At 53.4% G+C, this 17,348-nt stretch overlaps 1 protein-coding gene across 1 annotated transcript; it reads left to right on the forward strand.

Annotated features, from left to right (window-relative positions):
• The first annotated feature begins 7,198 nt into the window (after positions 1–7,198).
• LOC123353874 (tumor necrosis factor ligand superfamily member 14-like) lies at positions 7,199–16,185 on the forward strand. The gene is made up of 4 exons (XM_044995317.1): positions 7,199–7,572; positions 10,381–10,417; positions 14,030–14,071; positions 14,543–16,185. The coding sequence occupies exons 1-4, from the start codon at positions 7,354–7,356 to the stop codon at positions 14,959–14,961; spliced, it is 717 nt and encodes a 238-aa protein (XP_044851252.1). The 5' UTR covers positions 7,199–7,353; the 3' UTR covers positions 14,962–16,185.
• The last annotated feature ends 1,163 nt before the right edge of the window (positions 16,186–17,348 follow it).

A 17,348-nucleotide genomic window follows, 5' to 3' on the forward strand; every position in this document is an offset into this window, starting at 1 on the left:
ACAGAGGGGTTCTGTTTTCTGTACCAACAAGCTCTGTTTAAACTGTGTTCCCGTCATCTAATAAACCTTCTGTTTTACTGTCTGGCTGAGAGTCACATCTGACTGCAGAGTTGGGGTGCAGCGACCTCTGGTTGCCCCAGGACCAGCCTGGGCAGACTCACTTTGGAAAGTGCATGATGTGGAAGGGCATGCTGAATGCTCCGAGGTCAGACCCAGGAAGGTGTAAACTTCTTGCCCTGGAGACAGTATGCTCCGAGAGAGGAGGCTCCCCCAGAGTCCTGACTGGCTTTGTATGGAGATGTTCCAAAGCATCACAGCATCCCCTTCCACACCGTGCACTTCCCAGAAGTCCGCACAGGCACTGACACTCCCTCCTCCGGCCTTTGTCTCTTTTCCAGGCATTAGGAGGCCACCTGATCTCTCTGTTCTCCAACACCTTCAGTTGGCACCTTGCAGGGGAAACTGATTTGGGAGAAATGAAGTAAAAGCTGCCCAAACCGAGCTTGAGCACTCCTGAATTTTGAGGTGTTCAAATCTGGAAGGCAGGTGCTGGGGGTGGGAGAGGGCTGTGGGCTCCATGGGGGAGCATGGCAGCAACTGTCTGGAGCTGCATGGAGCCAGATACGCTGGTCTGAGTGGCACAGTAAGCGGTTTGGGGGTTGGTGAAGAGGTAGGGAGTTCCGGGGGGCAGTCAAGGGACAAGGAGCAGGGGGAGTTGGATGGGGCAGAGGTTCGAAGGGGCAGTCAGGGGACAGGCAGCAATTGGATAGGCATGGGAGTCTAAGGTTTATCAGGGGACAGGTAGGGGGTGCGGTCCTGGGGGGGGGAAGTTGGGTGGGGTCTCAGGAGGGGGCAGTTGGGGACAAGGAGAAGGGAGGCTTAGATAGGGGCTGAGGTCCCAAGGGGCAGTTAGGAGCAGGGGTCTCGGGAGGGGGTAATTGGGGAACAAGGACCAGTGGGGCTTAGATAGGGGGTGGAGGTTCTGGGGGGCAGTTGGGGCAGGGGTCTGGGGAGGGGGCAATCAGCGGACAGAGGCTGGGATTCAAAGGGCTCTGGGCTGCTGGCAGCCGCGGGGATCCCAGAGCCCTTTAAATCCCAGCCCCGGCTGGGAGTCAGAGGACTCTGGGCTGCCTGCAACCGCAGGGAGCCCAGAGCCTTTTAAATCCCAGCCGGGGCCGGGAATCAGAGGGCTCTGGGCTGCCCGCTGCGGCGGGGAGCCCAGAACCCTTTAAATCTCAGCCGCGGCCGGGAATCAGAGGGCTCTGGGCTGCCTGCAACCGCGGGGAGCCCAGAGCCTTTTAAATCCCAGCCGCAGCCGGGAATCAGAGGGCTCTGGGCTTCCCGCTGCAGCAGGCAGCCCAGAGCCCTCTGATTCCCGGCCGCGGCTGGGATTTAAAGGGCTCTGGGCTGCCTGCAACCACGGGGAGCCCAGAGCCTTTTAAATCCCAGCTGCAGCCGGGAATCAGAGGGCTCTGGGCTTCCCGCTGCGGCGGGGAGCCCAGAGCCCTTTAAATCCCAGCCGCGGCCGGGAATCAGAGGGCTCTGGGCTGCCTGCAACCGCGGGGAGCCCAGAGCCTTTTAAATCTCAGCCGCTGCTGGGATTTAAAGGGCTCTGGGCTGCCTGCAACCGCGGGGAGCCCAGAGCCTTTTAAATCCCAGCCGCAGCCGGGAATCAGAGGGCTCTGGGCTTCCCGCTGCAGCAGGCAGCCCAGAGCCCTCTGATTCCCGGCCGCGGCTGGGATTTAAAGGGCTCTGGGCTGCCTGCAACCGCGGGGAGCGCAGAGCCTTTTAAATCCCAGCCGCGGCCGGGAATCAGAGGGCTCTGGGCTGTCTGCTGCGGCGGGGAGCCCAGAGCCCTTTGAATCCCAGCCGCGGCCGGGAATCAGAGGGCTCTGGGCTTCCCGCTGCAGCAGGCAGCCCAGAGCCCTCTGATTCCCGGCCGCGGCTGGGATTTAAAGGGCTCTGGGCTGCCTGCAACCGCGGGGAGCGCAGAGCCTTTTAAATCCCAGCCGCGGCTGGGATTTAAAGGGCTCTGGGCTGCCTGCAACCGCGGGGAGCGCAGAGCCTTTTAAATCCCAGCCGCGGCTGGGATTTAAAGGGCTCTGGGCTGCCTGCAAACGCGGGGAGCCCAGAGCCTTTTAAATCCCAGCCGCAGCCGGGAATCAGAGGGCTCTGGGCTGTCTGCTGCGGCGGGGAGCCCAGAGCCCTTTAAATCCCAGCCGCGGCCGGGACTCAGAGGGCTCTGGGCTGTCTGCTGCGGCGGGCAGCCCAGAGCCTTATAAATCCCAGCCGCCGCCGGGAATCAGAGGGCTCTGGGCTGCCTGCAACCGCGGGGAGCCCAGAGCCTTTTAAATCTCAGCCGCTGCTGGGATTTAAAGGGCTCTGGGCTGCCTGCAACCGCGGGGAGCCCAGAGCCTTTTTAATCCCAGCCGCAGCCGGGAATCAGAGGGCTCTGGGCTTCCCGCTGCAGCAGGCAGCCCAGAGCCCTCTGATTCCCGGCCGCGGCTGGGATTTAAAGGGCTCTGGGCAGCCCCGGCGGCGGCAGCGGCGGGGGGCGCTCCAAGCAGGGGAGAAAAAATATTGGTGGGGCAGAGCCCCTGCTTGGGATTTATTCATGGGGCTAAAGCCCCAGAGCCCCATATAAGTCGGCGCCTATGACCTCAGGAGACAGGCTGTCTGAGCCTGTTCCAATGCCCAATGAAGTCAATGGAAAAACTCCTACTGACATCAATGAGCTTTGGATCTGAGTACATCTTTCTGCTTCTTTCCAAATACAGATCAGGAATAATTATTGAGCACTTCTGTCTTTTCAGTATCATTATTAACAATTTCACCAGTGCCAGAACATCTAGTAGTGGGCTTGTACCATTGCTAGGGTTTCTTTTGTTCCTAACATACTTAAAAAACCCTCCTGGTATTGTCCTTAACCCTGCCAGCCATAGATTTTTTTTAACCCAATGTCTTTAGCTTCCCTTATCAATATCCTATATTTCATAACTTCCCATTTATATTGATTGCTATTTATTTCCCCCTTTTTCCATTTTTTATATATTATTTTTTTTATTTCTAATTGTCCTTCTCTTTGCCACTGAACCACAATGTCCAAATTTGTCCCCTTTCTTGATTGTGGAACTGTGGCCTTTTGGCCACCTAATAAACTCTTCTTAAACAACTCCCAATTTTCATTCACACTTTTTCCCTTCTGATCAATTTTGTTTATAATTTTCCTCAGTTTTGGGAAACCAGCCCTTTTGAAGAACCAAGTATGTAAAACTCTGCAAATCTGCAGCTATCTGGTTTATATCTGCAGATGCGGATATCCATGAACCATTTTTGCAGATCGTGGCTCGGATGCGGATACAAATGTTGTATCCGCACAGGGCTCTACAAGTATCTGTATTACTGGTCAGGACTGTCCTCTGTTTGTCCATATTGAATGTAATCAGGTCATGATCACTGGTCCCGCATCACCATCTTCTAGTCCAGTGATTAATTTATCTTTATATGACATAATGAGGTCCAAAATAGTTGCTTCGTGTTAGAAAACAATCATCTATAACTTTTAGAATTTCTAATGATGTTTTCCTCCTGGCTGTCTGACACCTCCAGCATATGTCTGCCATAAGAACACTTATTTCCATGCATTGCAGGCAGGAGTTTCTGTTCTCTGGTTGGATCCGGTAAGCTGTAACAGACCCCCACCAGTACCCCATCCAGGGCTTTGTTAGTGAGTGCATGGATTCATACACATTCAAGATCCTGTGAGTCTGAGTTATCAATAACTCAGAAGCAAACAATTTGTGTTTTTAATGCCAAGTGCCGACTCCCCCACACTCCTGTTTTACCCACTCCATCCTTCCTGCACCAGAGATTTTAACATTCCAGTCATGCAAATCGTCCCGCCGCCGCGTTTCAGTAATGCCAGTTATATCAAACGTCATCTCCTCCATAGGCGTTTCCAATTCCTCCTCTTGGTTACCCACACCTCTAGCCTTAGCACATCGGCAACTGAAAAATGTTCTCACGTTCTTCGTCGTATCTGCTTGCTTTGCTCACGGAATTTGTACCACTGTTGCCTCCCAAGCACCCTCCCCTCATGTTATTAGTCTAATGCCCTCCTGGCTGCTCCAGCTAGCATAGGTGCTGACTCTGTGGGTGTTCCGGGGGCTGAAGCACCCACGGGAAAAAAATGCAACCCCTCCGATCAGCTTCCCCCCCACGCCAGCATCTCCCACCCACTGGTGTGCAGGAGGCTCTGGGGAGGAGGGGAAAGGAGCAGAGGTGGGGTGTGGCCTTGGGGGAAGGGATGGGGCAGGGCCTGGGGCAGAGCTGGGGGTCGAGCATCCCCCGGCATATTGGAAAGTCAGCGCCTGTGCCAGCTAGTCTCCAGCCAAGGAGATTAGCCCCCTGTCTGTGAGATGCAGGCCATCCCATTCATAGAGCCACGTCTCCCCTGAAATGTGACCTAATGTTCCCGCCAGTCTTGCAGCCGATGGGTCATCTCCAGTATTTTCGGCCTGTCCTGTCTCTCACTCAGAGCCAGAAAGATCTCCGAGAAGATACCTTGGATTTTCCTCTTCTTCACCTCCTGTCCCACATCCCTGAAATGTTCTTTATCTGTGTAGTTCCACATGAGCCCAAGTCCGTGGTGCCCTTGGAGAGTTTCCAGGCGACTTCATCATCCAAAGGCTCCTAGTGACCTGGCAAATTAATTAAAGGATTTAAAAGTCTGTGCCCTAGTGAGTCAGAACAAGATACAGAGAGTCAGGACTCCTGGAGTCTCGTCCTCACTCTGGAAGAGGAGTGGGTCTAGCGGGTTAGAGCAGGGGGGCTGGGAGCCAGGACTCCTGGGTTCTCTGTCTGGCTCTGGGAGGGGAGTGGGGTCTAGCGGGTTAGAGCAGGAAATGCTTGGAGTCAGGACTCCTGGCTTCTATTCCTGGCTCTTGGAGGGGAGGGGTCTAGTGGGTTAGAGGTGGGGCTTGGAAGTCCAGACTCTTGGAAGTCCAGACTCTTTCAATTCACTGCAATTGAAAACTCTCAGCTGGCCCAGGTCAGCCAACTCGGGGTAAGGGACTCGGACTAAGGGGCTGTTTAGCTGTGGTGTAGATGCTCAGGCTGGAGAAAAACCCTGGGATGCCGTGAGTGGGAAGGGACCCGGAGCTCGGGTTCCAGCCCGAGCCAGAACATCTACACTGCAAGTAAACTAGGGATGCCAACTTTCTAATTGCACAAAATGGAACACCCCTGCCCTACCCATTCCCCGAGAGCCCACCCCTGCCCGCTCCATCCCCCCTCCCTCCGTCACTCGTTCTCCCCCACCCTCACTCACTTTCACCTAGCTGGGGATGAGGGCTCCGGCTGGGGGTGTGGGCTCTGAGGTGAGGCCGGAGATAAGGGCTTTGGAGTGCAGGAGAGGGCTCCAGACTGGGGCAGTGGTTGGGGTGCAGGGGGACATACGGGCTCTGGGCTGGAGGTGCGGACTTCAGGTGGGGCCAGAAATGAGGGGTTCAGGGTGCAGGAGAGGTCTCCGGGCTGGGGCAGGGAGTTGGGATGTGGGGGTTGAGGGCTCTGGCTGGGGATGAAGGGTTTGGAGTGCGGGAAGGGGTGCAGGCTCCGGCTGGGGGTGTGAGCTCTGGGGTGGGGCTGGGAATGAGGAGTTTCGGGCATAGGAGGGGACTGGGGCACAGTGTTGGGGTGTTGTGGAGGTGGGCTCCAGGAGGGTGTTTGGAGGCGGGAGGGGACTCTGGGTTGGGGCAGGGAGTTGGGGTGCAGGGGGTGCAGGCTCCAGCTGGGGGTGTGGGCTCTGGGGTGGGGCTGGGGACAAGGAGTTTGGGGTGCAGAAGGGGGCTAGGGCAGGATGTTGGGGGGGTGCGGGCTCCAGGAGGGTGTTACGGTGTGGGAGGGGGACCTGGCCAATGGGAGCTGCGGAGCCAGCATTTGGGGCAGGGGCAATGCATGGAGCCTCCCTAGCCACCCATGAGTCTAGGGGCTGCAAGGACCTGGTGGCCGCTTCCGGGAGCCGCACAGAGCTAGGGCAGGCAGGGGGCCTGCATTAGCCCCGGAACCCCGCTGCACTTCTGCTGATCAGTCGGCAGTGCTGCCAAGGTCCCTTTTCGGCCAGGTTTTCCGGAGCCCCATGAGCCTGAGTCGGCTGACCCGGGCCAGCCACAAGTGTCTAATTGCAGTATAGACATACCCTTACTCTCAGCTCTGGTTGGGGGATGCATTAGAGTGGCTATCTAGGAACCAGGCTTCCTGGGTTCCATTCCCGGCTCTCTTACAGGCTCACTGTGTAACTATGGGCGGGTCTCTGTGCATCATTAAAACAGGCAGGCAGCAAGCTCAGGGGACGGGGCAATTTGGAGAATTGTTACTTTATTTTATTTTAATGACGATTTGCAACGCCAATGCTGCGATCACTGGAGGGCAGAACCCTGAGAGGTGCCCCTTCCTGATCAAAAGAAACCCCGTTTTATTCAGCCCAACCAGCTGAAGAGGCGCGAGGCCAGAGAAGTGTTTCCCCCTGAGAAAAAGTGCTTGAAAAGCAGTTTGTAATTAATTGCTATTCAGACAGAAAGTGATGGTTTCAGCGGTGGGAGTTTGGGGTTGCGAAGCGGGGGACAGATTTGTTCTGTCTGTACAGCCTGTAGCAAAATGGGATCCTGCTCCAGGACTGGGGTCCTAGGCACGACCATAACCCACCTCATAAATAATAGCAATAATAAGATATTTAGTGCCCACCTTAGGGAGGGGTCTTAGTGCTGACTCTAGCAACTAAAGCAGCCTGATGGTTAACCTCTCGCAGCAGGAGTTGCTTCTTTACTTCAAGTGGCTTGGGGTGGTGTGTGGCACACTGAGGGGCCTGGGTTTGATCCCCATGGATAACCGAGGTAGCTGATTATAATTATGAATCCGGGTGATCTCGCGTGAAGCTCTTGAAGGGGGGAGTTATTCGGGGCTGGGAAATCCCCATGGAGGTCCCTTTTTCCTACCACACATTGGAAAGCACAGAGAGCCTGCGGCTGCCTCTAGCAGAAAGACATGTGCTCCCGCAGGGAGGCAAAGCCAGTGGTGGGAGGGGGGTGGGGAGGGGCGTGGCTTCTGGCAGGGTAGCCCCACCCAGCCAAGCGAGAGAAAAGTGTAAGGACACAGAGGCCAGTTGGGTAATAGTGTGGTTTCCTCTCCGGGGCTGTGGGCGTCACAGGCTCAGATACATAGCCCAGGCCACAGAGGGGATGATCAATCCTCTTCTTGCTAGAGACGGCGTCAAATCTGCCTCTGGCTCTGCCGTCAAGTCCATAAGCCTCTCCCGGGCTCTGCTGTGGACCTTCCCCTGCTCCACCGAGAGCAATCATGGGCGATGGGGTGGTGTATCCTTCTGTCTTCGTGGTGGACGGCCAGCAACACGGGGTCCCCTTTGTCCCGCCCATGAGGAGGAAGCGACGGGTGTGCTGGCACAGCCAGTTCTTCCTGGCCTCTCTGGTCATCTTAGCCCTGGCCGGCGTGGCCACCGAAGGCTATTTCCTGATCCGCTTCCAGAAAGAGCTGAAGAAGGCGACGTCCCAGGTTGGGGTGAGTGACCGGGAAAGGGGATCGGGAGATGAGAGTCTTGCGTCACGCATGGGCAGTGATGGGACGTGTGTGTGTGTGCACGAGGGGATGGCAAGGGGCTCCGCATGTGTATGTGTGTACACAGTACTAGGGAAATGAGCCAGTATGCACTTGGAGGTTGGGGTGTAGTGACACAGTGTCTGGACAGTACTTGTGTGCTGGGATCGGGCTCTGTGTGTGTGTGAGTGTGTGTGTGTGTCTGCTGGAATGTGAAAATGAGCAGACTGCATGTATGTTGGGAAGGAGCTCTGTGTGTGTGTGTACGCATGCGTGCGCTGTAATTTGGACATGGTGTGTGTGTGTGTGTTAGGATAAAGCTAGGCATTTGCTGGGACCGGGATCTGGGCATGTGTTTGTGCGCTTGTGCGGGGTCTAGGCAGCATCTGTGTGTTAGAATGGAGCTGTGTGTAAGAGGGTTTGGATGGAACTGTGTGTGCGGCACATTGGGACAGTGTAAGTTAGGATGGAGTTGTGTGTTTGCTGGGACAGGGCTCTGTGTGTGTGTGTGTGTGTGTGTGTGCTGTGATGGGACTATGTGATTTTGGATGGACTCATGTCTGTTAGTATGGGACAGCGCAGGTTTGTGTTAGCAGACTCGTGCATGTGTTGACATCGGTTTGTGTGTCTGTGTGTTGCGACGGGGCTGTGTGCAGAAGTATGGGACAATATGTTTGTGTTAACCTGGAGTGTGTGTTGAATCAGGACTGGCATGTGCACACCTGCTTGTATAGGACATTCTGTGTTTGTGTGTGTGCTGGGAATGGGCAGCGTGGCTTTGCTAGGGTGAGCCCGGGTGTGTCTGTGTGCTCTGACAGGGCACTGTGTGGTTCTGAGAGAGTGTGTGTGTGTATATAGATTTGTGTGTATAAATGGGGTTGGAGCTGTGTGTGTGTGTGTGTAGGTTGGGGTGGCACTCTTGTGTATTACTGTGTATGTCTGTGTGTGTGAACACCCGGTGTGTGTGTGTGTGTATGGATTTGTGTGTATAAATGGGGTTGGAGTTGTGTGTGTGTGTGTGTGTAGGTTGGGGTGGCACTCTTGTGTATTACTGTGTATGTCTGTGTGTGTGAACACCCGGTGTGTGTGTGTGTGTATGGATTTGTGTGTATAAATGGGGTTGGAGTTGTGTGTGTGTGTGTGTGTAGGTTGGGGTGGCACTCTGGTGCATTACTGTGTGTGTCTGTGTGTGTGAACGCCCGGTGTGTGTGTGTGTGTGTGTATGGATTTGTGTGTATAAATGGGGTTGGAGTTGTGTGTGTGTGTAGGTTGGGGTGGCACTCTGGGGCATTACTGTGTGTGTGTACACACCACACAACACGAGACACATTTCAAGCCCCATTGTGCTTGTGGGCGCCCATGCCAGCTGGTTGCAAACATTCCTGTGGAATCTCAAAACTGTTCAGGCCCAGGTCCTGCCGCTGCCCCTCCTGGGGGGGTCTCTACAGCAGGAAAATCCAGGGACCGTGTCCAAGCCCCCTCCTTTCAGGGGTCTTCCTTCCACCCCAACAACCAACCCCCTCCACCAACGAGCCCCAAGAACCCCTGCAGAAATCTGCATTGACCGTGGGGATCACAGGGGCAGGCAGGAGAACAGGCCGGAGGGGCAGCTAGGGAGTCCTTTGGGAGTCTGAATTGCCCCTGCCCCTGTGGGTCTGCTTTTACCTCCCCTACTAGCCTGGGCTACCAGGGGAGCGGATCCCAGCATGAGCTGGCCTGGCTCGTGCTGCCCTCACAAACTGTGTTAGAACCTGGGTCAGCCACATGTGCTTGTAAACTGCATCCAAATACGTGTTATAAGGCTGGGTTTAAGTTCAGGCACAGAGCCAGGAGTCCAGCAGCCTGAGTTTCATAGTATTTAAGGCCAGCAGGGATCATTAGACAATCTAATCTGACCTCCTATTTATCACAGGCCATTAAATTTCAGCCAGATAGCCCCCTATTAACCCCAAAGATTTTAGTTATGCTGCAGCATTTCAGTCCTCAATTTCATATATGCCAAGGCTCAGACCCTCACAGGCACTGGAGTTTGGTGACTAAATATCTTTGAAAGGTCTGGGCCCAAGCACCTGAAACTCTAGGCGAGCCCCAGGTTCTCAGCACCTCACAGAATCAGGCCTGAAGCTTCTCCAGCTGGGCAGCCAGTGTCACTGGCAGAATCATGACAGTGTCTGCACACCCCACGTAGCCAGGTGTCTGATCCTGCCCGGTGCGGAGCCAATCACAGCTCCAGTGGGAGGGAGGTAGGTTGAGCTAGTCAGAAAATGGGGGTGGGGGGAGCCACTGGAAATGTCAACCTTTTATTGAAGAAAACGAACCCCGGAAATTTTTCAGACAAAACCCAAAAACTATTTGGCTGGAAATGTTCAGGGTTTGGGAGTTGGGTGTTTGGGTTTTTTTTGCTGACCAAAAAAAAATCAAAAGTTTTCAAGGAAATCAGGCCTTTTCCTTCAAAAAAAAAACAACAAAAAAACTCCACCCTTTTGTTTAGTCAAAAGCCCAGTGTTTTCAATTGAAAAAAAAAATGCTGATGGAATATTTTCATCCTACTCTGATATTAGGAGTTCGGCCTCTCAGAATGAGCTGCTTGCTGCCTACCGGCACCCAGCCATAGATGGGACATGCCGTGAATTTTACATGCAGAGGTGTCATTCCAGAATAACTCCATTGAAATTAGTGGGTTAAAATGTGAGTGGGGCTGGGACTATGATTGTGTGTGTGCGTGTGTGTGATTGTGTGGCCTTTCTGACAGACTTGTATTTTGTATTTTAGGAGGAAGCAGGGGCCATCTCCGAGAAGTCCATTCAAGGTAAATCTCTTCCCCTTTTTGCTAACCCTCAGCTGCCAGCCCCCTGAAACTCAGACCAGATTTTAAGAGCTCGGTTGTCCCAATGAAGGACAGATTTTTTCCCAGAAGCGCTCTGCTGAATTACACAGGGTATGTCTACACTGCAGTTAAACACCTGCAGGCGGCCTGTGTCAGCTGACTCCAGCTCACAGGTCTAGGACTGCAGGGCTGTTTCACTGTGGGGTAGACGTTTGAGCTCAGGCTGGACCCTGGGCTCTGGGACCTTCCTCTCTTTCTGGGTCTCAGGGTCCGGGCTCCAGTCTGAGCCCAGATGTCTATATGGCTATTTTTAGCCCTGTAGCACAAGCCCTATGAATCCAAATCAGTTGGCCCAGGCTCTGAGACTCACCACGGTGTAGATGCACCCAAAGGGACCTAAGTCAAGGCCAGATATTCAGAGGCACCTGGGGTGCTGAACACTGGAAAATCTGTATGTCGATACCTAAATGGGAATTGAGCTCTTGTAAATTCATAGAATATTAGGGTTGGAAGGGACCTCAGGAGGTCCATCTAGCCCAACCCCCTGCTCAAAGCAGGACCAATCCCCAGATTTTTTACCCCAATTCCCCAAATAGCCCCCTCAAGGATTGAACTCACAACCCTGGGTTTAGCAGGCCAATGCTCAAACCACTGAGCCATCCCTCCCCCCTACAAATTGGAGTAGCCCTCTTGAGTTCGCACCAGCTGAGGGGTTTGGCCAGGAGAATGAACCACCCTAACGCATCTACAATCTCCCAGTGCCTGACTGTGAGCTCCCTTATGCTGCTGTGACTTTGCCAGCGGCGTTACGCCAGTGTCAAAGCGGGGAGAGGAGAATTCCTGCCCTGCTGTTATAAAAACTTTCACCCATTTATTCCCAAGCAGATGTGGTGGGCCAGATCCTCAGCTGGTGTAAATCAGTATAGCTCTTGTTGACTCTGGCAGAGCAATGCCCATTTACACCAGCCAGGGATCTGGCCCAATTGACTTCAATGGAGCAACATCTATTTACACCAATTGGGAATCTGGGCCTATTGATTCCAATGGAGCTTTGCTGATTTACACCAGCTTGGAATCTGGCCCTGTTGACTCCAGCAGAGAAATCCCTGTTTACACCAGCCAGAGATCTAGCTCTATCTTAGAATATCAGGGTTGGAAGGGACCTCAGGAGGTATCTAGTCCAACCCCCTGCTCAAAGCAGGGCCAATCCCCCAGACAGATTTTTATCCCAGATCCCTAAGTGGCCCCCTCAAGGATTGAACTTGTAACCCTGGGTTTAACAGGCCAATGCTCAAACCACTGAATTATCTCTCCTCCCAAATTCATTCGTTGACTGATTTTCAATGAACAGTCTGTACCCAGAAGTGAGTTTCCACAAAGCCTAGTGTGAGACTGACAAGGGGTGGGTCTAATCTCTGTTAACAAAGCCCCCTTGTCTCCACACCCCCACCTCATTTCCTCTGGTTAACAGCTCTGCATCAGCCCTTCCACGCTAGGGACAGAGATGTGTGCTAGTGCAGAGAATTGCAATGGGTTATTTGAAATGGGTTGGTCAACCAAGGTTTATTCATAGCCTCAGGGACTCTCAGTGGTTTATACATATAGCCTTTCTTGGTGGCAGGGGGAGGAAAGGAAACTTCTCCTGCAAAGTGACTCTGATGTAATGGATCGGAGCGAGCACTAGGCTCCAATTTTCCATCCCTGGGAATTTTTTATTCCAGATGGGCTGTTTCTCTAACATACCTGCTCTAGTTCCAACGGGAACTAATCCAGGGAAGTCCTGCGGCCTGTGTTATACAGGAAGTCAGACTAGATAATCCAAATGGTCCCTTCCAGCCTCAGAATCAATGACTCTAGCGTGAGGCGCCGGGGTGCCATTCTGCTCAGGGCGCAATTTGCGCTGATGTTAATGGCTGCAGGTATTTGGAGGTTGTGTGGCCTAGCGGACAGAGCCTTCAACTGGGAGACCTGGGTTCTAGCCCCATCTATGCCACTGGCCTGCTGGGTGACCTTGGGCAAGACACTTCCCCTCTTTGTGCCTCAGTTTCCCCTTCTCAATAATTGGAACAATGATACTGACCTCCTTTGTAAAGGCCTGTGGAGTCCACTGATGTAAAGTGACATATAAGTGAGTTAGGGATGATGATGATATTGACTTGGCAGTGGCACAATAATATGTTGTGTTGATTATGTTGGTCAAGAGCACAGTAACGAGGTGGCTAGTGTGTATGAGCGCTGCTGTCCTCTGCTGGATGGTACCAGAACTGCTCATCTGTGTTTCATAGTCCCGACACTGAACAGAGATTCTCCTTCAGCTCTTTTTGGAACAGAAATTATTGGTCCTGTCCCTGCTGCTGCTTTCACGTTCTGAGTATCCCTATTGTGCCGCAAAGCAAGACCCAGTACAGGATGAGGTGGTTTTGATTTGGTACAGCGGGTGGGGGCTGAGGATGTTGCCAGGGTGGTGGATTTTTATTACAGTAGCGTATACAGTAGTCACGGCTCAGGATCCCAGTGCTAGGTGCTGTACATTATTGATTAGGTGTATTACAGTAGCACCTAGGAGCCTCAGTCATGGCCCAGGACTCCATTGTGTTAGGTGCTGTACAATTTAAATATGAACAAAAAGACAGTTCCTGCCCCAGTGAGCTTACTGCTTTTAGTGGACCAGATCCTCAGCTGGTGCAAATTCGCAGAGCTTTCCTGAAGTCAAAGGAGCTCCATTGCTTTGCACGATCTGAGGTTCTGGCCTAGGAAATTGAATAGTGGCCATGGGATGGGTTTGGATGGCTCCGCAGCCATGCTCCACAAAAGAACCACCTAGGACTTGCAGGCTCAGGCCCTGCTCCTGCAAAAACACTTCCCCCTAACAGAAAATCTCCCTTTAGCTGCTAGCGGGCTGGGGTCTCTGACACATGGCTAAGCAGTTCCAAACCCATCCAGCAGAGGACAGTGAGGCCCAGAGGTGCTAGATGGTTCACTGCAATACAACGCGACGCAGCATGTTTGCCTAGCGGATCCTCCCCCGCAACTGCTTTCCGGGGGTTGAGGGGGGGGGAGTCTTTTCTGAGCTGGGTGCAGTGAAGCGTGCGGCAGGAGGGGGGGGCCGTGGTGTGTGTGGAAATGAGACAGAAAGGAAACAGAGAGAGAAATTAAAGAGCAGCCCCGATGAAAGTGCAGGCTAGACCCAGCGCGGGGGAGAGTGGAAGGAAGTGGTGACGGGTGGGGGGGTAGGGAAGGAGAGGGGGTGCGACAGTAAGGGGTGAATGGAACGGGGTGTAATGGAGTGAGTGTGGGGAATGTGATGAGGGTGCAATGGAACAAGGCAGGTGGGGGACAAGATTACTGGGGGGGGAGGGGACGACACAGGGCACCAATGCTTTACATTGGAGGGTGAGTCCCAGTTCTGATCCCGGGTGCTGCTCTGCCTGGCTCCATTGGCAAAGTTCTGACCCGGAACTGGGTTCAGATCCAGGGCCATCTCCAGAACTCAGCCCCAGGAGGCTCTTCCCCAGCCCGCGCTGGGGACAGAGGACTCGGAACTGGGCTGATCTCACAGCTGGGCCTTTGTTTGTTTGTTTGTCTCATTTGCAGACCGGAAACGTCATGCTGAGAAGCCAGCAGCTCATGTCTTGGGTAGGTTGAAGTCCTCCTTAACCCTGCATAGTCTGCTGCCTCTGCTGTAGAGGGGCTCTTGTCTAGTGATTAGAGCAGTGGGGGATGGGATCAGGACTCCTGGGTTCTGTTCACAGCTGTGGGAGGGGAGTGAAGTCTAATGATTAGAGCGGGGGAGGATGGGATCAGGTCTCCTGGGTTCTGTTCCCAGCTCTGGGAGGAGAGTGAAGTCTAATGATTAGAGCGGGGGAGGATGGGATCAGGTCTCCTGGGTTCTGTTCCCAGCTCTGGAAGGAGAGTGAAGTCTAATGATTAGAGCGGGGGAGGATGGGGTCAGGACTCCTGGGTTCTGTTCTTAGCTCTGGAAAGGATATGGGGTCCAGTGATTAGAGCAAGGGAGGATGGGGCCAGGACTCCAGGGTTCTCTCCCCAGTTATGCCTCCTTCTGGGCTAAGCTGAGGCCTGACATGTTGTGGGTATCGTGGTCCCCAGGTGCAGCCTTCACCACCTCTGGGAACGGCTCTCTGCAGTGGGAACACAGTAAGGACTGGGCTTTCCTGCATGACGTGGGTTACCAGGGCGGCTCTCTGGTCTGCATCAAGCCCGGCTACTATTACATCTACTCCAAGGTCCATCTCATGGCGCAGAGTTGCTCTCAGCAGGGCCAGAGTTCCGTCATCTATCATGGCATCTATAAGAAGACCCCCAGGTATGTCGAGGAGATGAAACTTGTGGAGAACCTGGTCCTTTACTGCAATGGGAAGGATAGTGGGTTCTGGCGGCAAAACAGCTTCCTGGGAGGAATCTTCCACCTGGAGGAGGAGGAGCAGATTTACGTCAAGGTGTCACAGAGACAGGTGCTACAGATCAGAGACGGCACCAGGACTTATTTTGGCACCTTCATGATCTGAGCGGGCCCTTCCCGGAGCCACAACTGCTGGGTTTTGGGTTGAGGCCTTGTGCTTTTTAATCTGCCACTGATATGGTTTTCCTACATGGACCATCCCTCTGACCCAGCACCCCCCAAAATACTGTTGCACCTTGCCGGTCTAATATGCTCCCCAGACTGGACCCAGCTCATGAGGTTAACTTCAGAGGCTGGTCACAGAGCTCAGAAGAAGGAAGGGTGGGCTTCCAGTTGAGGCCTTGTATTAGGAATCAGGACTCCTGGGTTCTATTCTCTCCCTGGGAAAGGGACCTGGCTCTAGCAGTTTGCTCAGGGGAGACTGGGAGTCAGGACTCCTGGGTTCTATCCCCAGCTGTGCTACCCACCTGCTGTCAAACCATGAGCAAGTCACCTTGCCTCTCTGTACCTCCATTTCCCTAGCTGCAAAACAGGGATGATGGTTCTCCCTTACCCTTGTGTTATAGGCCATAATGCTGTCCCCTGCGTAGCCAGCCACTGTCCCTCCGTCAGGTCCAGCGGGTTTTCAAATAGCTTTGAAAGTGGAAAGACAAAGAAACTGGCTACCACAAGGGACTATGGGACATTTCGCCTCCAGGTCGCCAAGGCAGGCCAACCCTCAGCCACTGTACATCAGTGTAACTTCAATCATTCCATGCTTGTTTATGCCAGCTGACCGGGTGATGGTGGGAGGGAAGTGTATTTAATTGGCTTACAGTTCTGCTTAGCAACTGGTGGTGCTTGACGGTGTCAAATCCTGCCGTTCCCTTTGCTCATGGGGAAGACCCTGATCCTGATTCGGGCAGAGAGCCATCTCGTCAGCTGGTGCAAATCAGCGTGGCTGCGATGGAGCAATGCCAGCTTATCCCTGCTGAGGATTGGGCCCTCGCTATTTAACCCTGGGCGAGAACGGGCCAGGTTCTCCTCTCACTCACTGCGGTGTAAATCCGGAGGAAGTTCGTGGAAGCGGCACTGATATAAGACTTACCCGAGGGAAGGATCCTGCGTAACAGGCCCAGATCTCCGGCTGGGAGACGTTCGTGTCGATCCATTGGCGTCCTTGAGTCGAAGCTGATTTCCAGCCGCTGGGGATATGGCCCGGCTCCCACCATTCCCTGCACTGTTTTATGTGCCGCTGTGAATGTATGTAAGTGTGTGCACCTATTTATTTTCCAGTGAGTAGTCCCTGATATTCAGGGAGCAGCTGTATCTAATGGTTATTTATCCATTACCCCAGGGCCACTGGGCATGTTTGGGGTGGGGGTGGGGGTGGGGAGCAGAATTTGATTTTGTTGATAATTTGATGGATGATACTGATGTTTATTTTAGACATTTTAAACTTTTTTTATTGATGCAAATGTTCACAGTTGTGCAAAATTACGGGTAGCTTTTCCCCTCCTGTTCTTATCGGTTTCAATGTTCATAGCTGGATGACGGGGAGGTGGGGGGAGGCAATTATTTAACTAAGTAAGGTTGAGATTTCAACTGTGAAAGCTTTATAACGGTTCAGACACAAGTGGTCAAACATCGCGTGTCAAAATATACGAAGTAAATGATCTGAAATCAAACCCCAATACGTTCTCAGGCAGCGTTTTTTTCTCACTTTGCCCATCTGTCAATTTCGATGATTACCAATGGGAATCTTTTTTGTCATCCGTTTGTGGTTGTGTACCGTGAAATTGGGGTTTACTGACACAGATAACGATCGAATCCTTCCAAGCCTTGGATGCTGCCTCCCTAGTGGACATGGGAGGCTGCGGGCCTGTCTCCCACAGGACCTGCAATGCCTGGGTCTGGGAGGAAGCGCAGTCTTAATATGATAGTGGGCTGGGCATTGGGACTCCTGGGTTCTAATCACGGCTCCGGGAGCGGGCTGGGGGGTCTAGTGGTTAGAGCAGGGGATCCTGGGTTCTATTCCCAGCGTGAATAAGGACTCTTGGGTTCTACTCCCCACTGTGGGAGAGCCGTGGGGCCTAAGACAGCAGGAGCTGGTGGAGTCAGGATTCCCAGATTCTGTTCCTAGCTCTGTCACTGGTTTTCCATGTAAACTACCTCCCTGGGCCAGATCTGGCTTCCACTGAAGTGACTGGCAAATCTGCCGTTAAGGGTTAATCGGTGTCTGTAAAGCACCTGGAGACCCCAAAGGGACAGAGCAAAGACTGGTCACTGCCTTGTAAAAATTACCCGTAGCTCATCTGCTGAGCTTCGAAATGAAATGAGTTCTCTGGTCGGCCCTGTGTGATGCGACCGCTCTGAAGCAAAAGTCCCTGCTTGAGACCTAGGGCCAGACTCCCGGCTGGTGCAAATCGGCATTGCTCCATTGGAGTCAATGGGGCCAGATCCCCACCCCGCTGGTATAAATCAGTGTCACTCCATTGAAGTCAGCTGAGGATT

Source organism: Mauremys mutica, chromosome 20, assembly GCF_020497125.1.
Source record: "Mauremys mutica isolate MM-2020 ecotype Southern chromosome 20, ASM2049712v1, whole genome shotgun sequence".
Classification (NCBI taxonomy): Eukaryota; Metazoa; Chordata; order Testudines; family Geoemydidae; genus Mauremys; species Mauremys mutica.